Genomic DNA, 9,187 nt, shown 5'->3' with positions numbered 1-9,187 from the left:
AGCTTGTATTACTATGGAGGGCATTAATACCATCCAGAACGAGTTACTAGCACCACCATTTTATGAAAATATGGAGAAATTGCATAAATGAAAAGTTCTCATACCTATTGAATAGAAAGACCATCTCCATCGCGTGAGATCTCCTAGCCACTGAAATAACTATGCTAACAGGGATGCCAAGATCAAGTTTATGAAATTTTAAAAAATTCAAAAAATTACACGCGGGAGGAAGAATGTCGTAGAGCAAGTTTATGAAATTTTAAAATATTCAAAAAATTACCGGTGGGAGGAATGCGTTAGTTGTATCATTGAAGTGTGGATGTACCATTTCTTTTCAGTGTTAGTATCTGCTGATTACTGACGGACGTGAATGGTAAGTCGAAGCTACGTAGGAAACAGAGAGGGTACAATCGTCAAAGAATATTAGTTTAATGGAAATTAGAAAAATCCAATTTTCAAAACAGATCTATCATTTTAAGTGTTTTCACGCCTCCCGGTTTCATGCAATGAGAAGATGATTGGAGGAGGAAGGCTAGAAACGGTGTGCTCTGCTAGGGTTTGCAGGCGCTGCCACAGCAGGACCTGACCTGCGTTCGCTGCACGAGTCGGCGAGGACAAGGCTGAAGACGGCAGGACCAGCCCGTGACCCGGTCAGGAGGGTTGGACCCGATTGACGGGTGTTCTTAATCTTTTGGGCTGGGACATTAACAGAGGGATAAGCGCTGAGAGGAAATGGCAGAGCCGTCGGGGGGGGGAGAGATCCCCTCTTTCAAGAATGTGGTAACTGGAGAGAGCAGTGGGAGCGGAATGAGGAATAACCAGATGGATAGCCAGGCCCCAGTCATGGGAAATCTTTGGCAGAAAAGGATGAAAGGGCAATGTGTACCGAGGGCTCAAAAAAGACCGAGATATGTCATACCCTGTAATAAGTTGGAGGAATACAACTGCTATATGAAAGACCACGCCCTGATATGTAAATTCATTGGCTATTGGCCTTCGGAAAAGGAGCTACACCGATGGATTGACCAGAAATGGAAACCTCGAGGTCATATAGATCTCAAACTGGGGGCTAAGGGGTTTTTTACAGCAATCTTCACGAACGTGGAAGACAAGAACAGGATATTCGAAGAAGGACCTTATTTCTTGAACAATGCAGGATTGTTCATGAAATATTGGGAGGAACGCTATAGCCCAGATAAGGAAAAGCTGCTGGAGGCACCAATCTGGGTCAGACTCTTTGGCTTGCCTGACGAATTCTGGGACCCGGAAATATTAGAAGGTATAGGTAACTCAATCGGGAAGTTCGTCAAGATTGCAGAGGCTACGAAGCGGGGTAAGTACAACTCCTTTGCAAGAATTTGTGTTTACATGAATCTGGCGGAACCGATTCCTGACAGTGTTGAGGTCGAATATCATGATGAGATTTGGCAACAACCCGTCGATTACGAGCACATCCCCTTTAGTTGCCGAAACTGTCACGAATACGGTCACCTATACAGGCAATGCCCGTTAAATAATGTGGAGGAATCGAAGAAAAGTCAGGAGGCAGTGGCTGGGGGTTTCCAGCAGGTTACAAGAAGACGAAAGCAAAATAAAGAAGGCCCTAGATCGCAATCACAAGGAAAACTGGCTCCAATGACAAGCCCGAATAAATTTTAGGTATTACAGGATGGTGAGGAGGATTATGAAATAAATCTAGAAGATGATGAGGATCCGGAGAACATCCCAATGGAAATTACAGGGGAAGATAAAGGAAAGGAAATGAATCCAGAGAAAGTTGAGAAGGAACGACCGGAAGAACAGGTGGAAGATACTGCAATGCAATCACACATGGAAGTGGAGCACCAGGCAGAAAATGCGGTTGAAGAGGAGAGAATAATGAGAAGGCTGCTTCAAGAATGGAAATACCTTGACAGTAGATTCATCCCGGAAAAACAGAAACAGCTATATAAGGAGGTATTCCAGAAGTATAAGGAGAAAATAGGAGAGAATAGAGTAAAGCAGATGATGACTGGAAATGATCAGGGAACAGGAGTAGTGGGAATGGACAGCTCTGGCAAGAATAGTCGGAAGATGGGCCGGAAAACAATGAACGAAACCATTCAGACGGTGGGAGAAGAGTTGATCAATTCAGGTAAGGTGATACCTCTGTCAGAGGTTTTTTTCCCCTCTTATCAAAAGTTATAAATGATAGTCATAAGCTGGAATATCAGGGGTTTAAACAGTAAGGGGAAACAAAGGTATGTGAAGGACAAGTTGAAAAGGGAGAAACCTAGCATTATGATTCTGCAGGAGACTAAAATATCGGTTCAACAGCTTGAGGGTATTTTAGGAAAACATAATATTCAATACGAGGTGATGGGGTTGGATGCTATTGGATCCGCAGGAGGTATAGCAATTTTGTGGAACCCCAATGATATTATCATGGATCGGTGGACTAGTATGAGTAGAATCCTCACTGGCCAAGGTCGGATAGTGGGAACCAAGGAGCAGGTTGTGGTTTCAGGGGTTTATGGCCCCCCCTCCTTAGGAGAAAAAGATAATTTCATAGCAAACATGAAAGGCATCCGCAGATTATATCCCGAAGCCGCCTGGATCATAGGAGGAGATTTCAACTTAATCAGATCCTTGGATGAAAAAAAAGGAGGAGTAAGGAAGGTGGATCAAATCATGGACAGATTCAATGAGATGATAGAGGAATTAAGACTCGTTGACATCCAAACTATCAATGGGATATTCACCTGGAATAACAGGAGAGGAGGCAAAAATCAAATAGCTTCTAGGTTGGATAGATTCCTAGTTTCAGAAGCTATCATGAACAAAGACATTTTTATAGAGGCGAAGATTATACCCTCCCTGGGATCGGATCACTGGCCGATTAGATTAGAAATGGATATCAAGAAGAATCGTGGGAAGAGACCTTTCCGGTTTGAATCTTTCTGGTTGAGAGACCCTGAATTCATCAAGAAAATCGAGGAATGGTGGTGCCAATCTTCTGTGCAGGGCAGGGGAAAAATGCAAACGTTCCAATTAAAACTAAAAGAGTTGAAGGGTAAAATTAAAAAATGGAACAAAGAAGAGTTTGGTAACATCCTTGAGGATAAGCAAAAATTAGAAGGCGAAATGGAAAGCATTCAGCAAAAGATGATACTAGAAGGTCGGACAGAGGATAGTATCAACAAAGAAGGGATCATTCTTGGGAAATTAGAAGAAAGACGAAAACAGGAGGAGGTGCTATGGCGTCAGAAATCTCGGATAAAATGGTTAAGAGAGGGAGAACGCAATACTAAATTTTTCCATCAAGCAATGATCAAGCATAGACAGAGGAATAGAATCCTCTCCATCAAGGATAAGAATGGAAGAAGGGCTGTGGAGCAAGAGGAGATTGAACAGATACTGGTGGACCACCACAAAGAGATCCTAACTGAACCGCAGGCCGACAGATCACGTGATATACAGGAAATCTGCGCGGCAATCCCCAGCCTAGTCACTGAAGATCAAAACAAAGCTTTAATGCGGGCGGTAACCCTCGAGGAGGTAGAGGAGACGGTGAAAGCCATGAAAAAGGGGACTGCCCCGGGACCAGACGGCTTCACTGTAGATTTTTATCAGGCGGGTTGGCATTTCTTGGGGGGAGAGATCCTCGACCTGGTTGAAGAATCAAGAAGAAATCAAAAGGTATGGCCGGCTCTCAATTCTACTTTTTTTGCTTTAATCCCCAAAGGTGAAAATCTTGAGGATGCTAATGGCTATAGGCCAATAGCATTATGCAATGTTATTTACAAGATTGCAACGTCCCTGATAGCTAAGAGATTAAAACCCCTTCTAGACCAGCTCATATCTACAGAACAAACTGGGTTCGTTGAAGGCAGACAGATCCTTGATGGCCTTGTTGTAACCCAGGAAGTTTTGCACTCTCTCAAGGTTAGAAAGCAAAAGGGCATGCTGATCAAGCTAGACCTGTCTAAGGCTTATGACAGATTAAATTGGAACTATTTGGAAAAAGTCCTAGAAAGCTTTGGGTTTAATAGGAGATGGATTGCTTGGGTTCACAGCTTGATCTCCTCTCCAAATTTTTCTATCTTAGTCAATGGAACTCCAACGAAGACTTTTAATGCCTCCCGGGGGATTAGACAAGGGGATCCTTTATCCCCTTTTTTGTTCATTCTTGCAGCTGAAGGTTTGGGTCGGTACATTAAACAAGAAAGAGAGGCAAACAGATTGAAGGGTCTTAAGCTATGGGGGAATAATCTGCCCTTAACCCACCAACAATTCGTAGATGACATTATGCTTTTTGGAGAACCAACCGTCAAAGAAGTCAGACATCTCAAAAAAATTCTGGATCTATTCACGGAGGCATCAGGCTTGGAAATCAATCGAGACAAATCCTGTATCTTCATCTTCAACACGACAGACCAGGTTAGAAACCATCTTATCAGATTATTGGGGTTCAGAAGAGGGGATCTACCTACGAGATATTTAGGCAATCTTTTAGACCTCACTTCTAAAAAGGTGAAAAACTGGCAGGGGATCTTGGATAAATTGCAGGCTAAGATAGCTAACTGGGCCTTCAGAGCTTTAAATATTGCAGGTAGAATTGTCTTGGTGAAATCAGTATTGCAAGCTATCCCTATTTATTCTCTCTCGATCATGGCTGCTCCTTTGGGGGTTTGTGCTAAGATCAGAGAGATCATAAGGAATTTCTTTTGGGGAGGATCTGATCAAAAAAAAAAGTGGGCTCTTGTTTCTTGGGAACAATTAACTAAGAGAAAGGAGAGAGGAGGCCTGGGGCTGAGAGACCCTGAAACTCTCAATAGGGTCCTGGGAGCCAAATTGTGGTGGAGATGGCTCCGGGGAGGCAATGATCTGTGGAAGAAAATATGGAAGACTAAATATAGCATGCCTGATTCAACGTTAGAGATATTAAGGCAACAGGTTACTCCTAAAGGATCCTCTATTTGGGACCTGGCTCGCCAGAACCGGGATCTGGTAGAACAACAAGCTTTCTGGGAGATCCGTGGGGGAGCAGAGGCAAACTTTTGGGAAGATAGGTGGCAGCAGAGGGAAAGACTGAGCAGAACCCCAGACCTTCATCAAATCCGAGCCAGAATAGAAGGAAACAAGATCTGTGTTAGAGATTATTGGAGAGCTCAACCGTCGGAAGAAGGGTGGCGAGTTTGGATCGACCCAAGGGAATGGGACATTGAGATTGACCAAGCTACGCAAGACAATTACAAAAAAGAAGTTGGGTCCAGGAAAATTAGAGCTCGGGAAGGACAAGATATCCTGAGGTGGGGAAACACCATGAAAGGCCTGTTTACCACCAAAGAAGCCTATTACTTAAGTGACGCTCAGAATGAGGATGTGGGAAACCTTGATTGGAGAGTAGTCTGGGAAAACAATTGGTGGCCAAAAGTCTCCATGTTCATATGGTTGGCTGCCAAAAATAAGATTCTCACCTGGGATAGAATCCAGAAGAAGGGGTTCAATGGACCTTCGATATGCTATCTTTGCAAGAAGGAGGGAGAAACCAGAGACCGTCTCCTAATTAAATGCCAGTACTCCAAGAAACTGTGGGTGAATATCAAGCGAACCTTCAACAAACTCGGTTTAGTCATCAGTGATTTCAATGAATTGATCTTCAACTGGAATAAGGAGGTCTTCCACTGCAAGGTCGTGAAAAGAGCCTGGAGCCTTATGCCGGGGTTTGTCATGTGGATGCTCTGGAAGGAGAGAAACCGAAGGATCTTCCAGAATCAGTCAAAGGATCCAGAGACTACCTGGATAAAAGCTGTAGAACTCACGGGGGAAACAGTCCTTGTGGATAGGTGGTATGAGGACGATTGGAAGACAAATTAGGAGGAACAAGAAATTTTGAGTAAGCTTAACTTGAAACTGGAGATGGTCCAGCAAAAGCTCGCTGTCCCTCGGGACATGAGGAGTCAGAGCCCGGACAAGTTCAGTTTTCCCAGGGACTCCTTTGTCAAATTCAATTTTGATGGGACTTCGAAAGGAAACCCAGGAGAAGCCGGCTTCGGAGGCATCTTCAGAGACAGTGATCAACAGGTCAGATGGATATTTGCAGAAGGAGGAGGGGAGATGACCAACAATGAAGCTGAATTTTGGGCCCTCCATCAAGGACTAACGATTGCAGTCAAAAATGGATACTCTAACCTGGAAATCACAGGTGATTCGCAGATCGCAGTGGACATGGTGAAGAAACTAATTAACGGTAAGAGTTGGGAAAAAGCCACCAGCAGTTGGCATACTGCGGGGATCGTTCAGGACATTGCAGTTCTCCTAAAAAAGCTGGAGTACAAGGTTGTAAATCATGTCCGCAGAAAAGGTAACCAGGCGGCCGATTACCTGGCTAATTGGGGCAGCAGTGGTCGGAGCAACAAGGTGGACCAACAATGGAAGGCTGTGTGTGGCCACAGCGAGTGGAAAGAGCTGGCAGGGATCATCAATTCGGACTATGACCGAGCCACATAAGAACCTTGTCGGATCAATGAGCTGGCATGAACTAAGGACGTGGAGATCCCGACGGTCGATCAATGATCATTCGAGGAAGTTTAGTGCAATAATGGTTGAGTGCAGAGGTGTACTGCGGCAGTGTGCGAAGGTAATGGCACTCGATTTCGCTCACGGTGCGATTATCATCCTTCGCATTGTTAGTGGAGAGAAGGGTGGGCTGTCAGAAGCCTCGATAGTAAACATAAATCCGGATGTAACTACAATTAATGATGCCTTCCGTGCTGATAACTGGCGGCATTCGATCGCCGGTGAGCAACGGGTTCAGGAGGTAAACATTTCCATTTATATTAAGACCAGGGAAGAGGCCCGGATTCATGTTTGTTTCCCTATTAGGCGACGAGTGAATAGAGCGCTGGTGAGATATCGGGCTGAGACCGAGAGCGCAGAGTACCAGGGTCCGCACAGTAAAGGGAGACAGAGAAATATGGAGACTAGGCAGCGGACTAAGGAGCCCGAAGAACACCAAAGGATGGTGATAGAGGCGCAGAACCAGAAAGGGAAAGGAATTGCCCAGGACAGCCCTTCGGCAAAAATTTGGGAAATCGAGGATGAATCGGAGGAGGAAATTCCTCTGGACGGTGAAGGAGAGTGGACGGTCCCGCTGAGAAGGATGGCTGCTGAGGGCCAGCAGCAGCAGTATGGTGGATGCTCTGAGCCCAGCGAGAAAAAGGGACGTCGCCCGGGGATGAGGAACAGGGCTACCACCCCTGTCGAGGACACGGAGGGCAGCAGGAAAAGAGGTTTGGGCCTGAGGAAGAGGGTGCAGGGGGAAAGTGAGAGAACGGGGCGGAAGATGAATCCGGAGAAGAAGACTCGGTTGACGGTGAATTACAGACTGAAGCGGGCGGAACGGGCATTTCTGAAGGAGTCCAATCCCGCGGTGCGCAGAGTGATGCAGTTTATGGAGGAGGAATCCCTCCAGAACCAGTCTGCTGACGAGATGGAAGAATGGGAATCCTTGTTGCACGACCCTGGCCATACGAGGGGGCGGATGACGCTCTTCAAGCAGTCATTTCACATTTACTGGGTGATGAAAGGTCTCCTGGCGAAGGCGCTTGAGCAGGTGGCTCAAGAGATGGTGGAATTGGCCAAGAGTGACCCAGACCTGCGCAGGGAGATGAGCTTCATCAGAGTGGCCATGGAGCGTCAGGAGGAAAAGATGGAGGTGCTGCATCAAATGCTGAAGAACACGCAAGGGGCTGATGCGGGAGGAGCGCGTCAACAGCCGGACCCGGATACTGCCTGACTTAAGATATGCTGGATACTCTTCACTACATTTTTAACTGTAGTTTTTTGGGACATGTAGAGGCTGATACTTGTTTATTACAGCTGAATAGTATTAGAAAATCTAAGGACTGTATTGTAATTTTGGCAAAAATTTTGAGACTCTGGGCCTTTTATTTTTGGGCGGCCACCAGAAACTATAGGTGGATAATCACCCGGTTTCCCCATGTGGGCGGGTTCTCTGCACTTTCCTGATGTTCTGTAAAGTTTATATTTCTATCGAGTAATAGAATGGGTTCTACCGTAGCTTACAAAAAAAAAAAAGTGTTTTCACGCCTCCCAACCTACGGAAAAAATTATCTAGACAGTAGGGCCCTAACAAACACTTTGCTCATTAATTTCTATCCCTGTTGACCAGTGACAACCCCCGCATTATAGGTTGTGCTCGCCCGCCTAACCAATGTTCAAAATTGAACCCTTCCTAGTCCTTATTTTGGCTCCTGGCTTTTTCTAGAAGGGCTAAAAAAAATTACACTTCTAAAAAAATTTAAAATATCAAAATTACTAGTCAATTACAAAGGTCGTCAACAAGATGATCGTGCACATTTTATGCATGTACAACTCGAAGCATCCATGCACATGGGATGAAATCCTTCTCTCTCCTCAACACAACTACAACAAAGCTCAACTGGCCACAACCCCTTTCAAGTGGGGTTGGGATTCCAACCACTATGTCCTATTGATGTGGGCATACCATTTGCAGCTGCTCAGGAAACATTAAGGGAATTTTTAGGTCTAAAATGGGCCTCCCAAGAAAAATGTACAACCAAAATAAACTTTATAAGAACCAACAAGATTCAATATGATGATGTCAACCACGAGGGATGATTCAACATTTTTGGAGTAAAAAAGTAAAAAGATTAAAAATAATAAAATAATTAAAATACTTTTTCAACTCGTATTTTCAACTTATCTTCTTAAGGTTTTACTCAAATTTTGATCAGGAGTACTCATTGGATGCATAATTTAATTCGTCATCCAAGGTGTTACATGCTTTCAATGGACCCTACTACATGAAAAATGAGAAATACATGAAAAAACGATATTGCAATCACGTTTTCCACATATTTCTCATTTTTCATGTAACAAGGTCCATCGAAAGTATGCAACATGGGTACTCCTTCGATGAGGAATCAAATTCTTCATCCAAAAAGTGTTGCCGCTTGAAATTTGAGTAAACCCATAGGAAGATAAGTTGAAAATAAGATTTGAAAAAATAAATTTTTCTTTTTACCCTCTCAAATTCGATGATGTATATAATATTATTTTATTATTTCCACTATTATTTTATAATTTCCTTAGGAGGCCCATTTTAGAGCTCAAAACTCCCCTGATGGATTCGGCTCATGTCTAATATGAAGTTGACAGT

At 44.2% G+C, this 9,187-nt stretch overlaps 1 protein-coding gene across 1 annotated transcript; it reads left to right on the top strand.

Annotated features, from left to right (window-relative positions):
- The first annotated feature begins 732 nt into the window (after positions 1-732).
- On the top strand, positions 733-5,859 carry LOC149266047 (uncharacterized). The gene is made up of 3 exons (XM_089406966.1): positions 733-1,569; positions 1,660-2,139; positions 2,293-5,859. The coding sequence occupies exons 1-3, from the start codon at positions 733-735 to the stop codon at positions 5,857-5,859; spliced, it is 4,884 nt and encodes a 1,627-aa protein (XP_089263092.1).
- Positions 5,860-9,187: the final 3,328 nt, after the last annotated feature.

Source organism: Pinus tabuliformis, chromosome 6 (genome assembly GCF_031772625.1).
Source record: "Pinus tabuliformis cultivar Carrire ecotype Pingquan chromosome 6, CPIR1, whole genome shotgun sequence".
Lineage (NCBI taxonomy): Eukaryota > Viridiplantae > Streptophyta > Pinopsida > Pinales > Pinaceae > Pinus > Pinus tabuliformis.
Note: the sequence above shows the minus strand (reverse complement) of the source record. Positions and strands in the feature narration are given on the sequence as shown.

Excerpts from the sequence above, each read along its gene's own strand:
- LOC149266047 (XM_089406966.1), top strand. The coding sequence starts at position 733 with ATGGCAGAGCCGTCGGGGGGGGGAGAGATCCCCTCTTTCAAGAATGTG. Across the intron at positions 1,570-1,659 it reads TGGCTGGGGGTTTCCAGCAG|GTATTACAGGATGGTGAGGA; the intron begins GTTACAAGAAGA and ends AATAAATTTTAG. Across the intron at positions 2,140-2,292 it reads AGTTGATCAATTCAGGTAAG|GAGACTAAAATATCGGTTCA; the intron begins GTGATACCTCTG and ends ATGATTCTGCAG.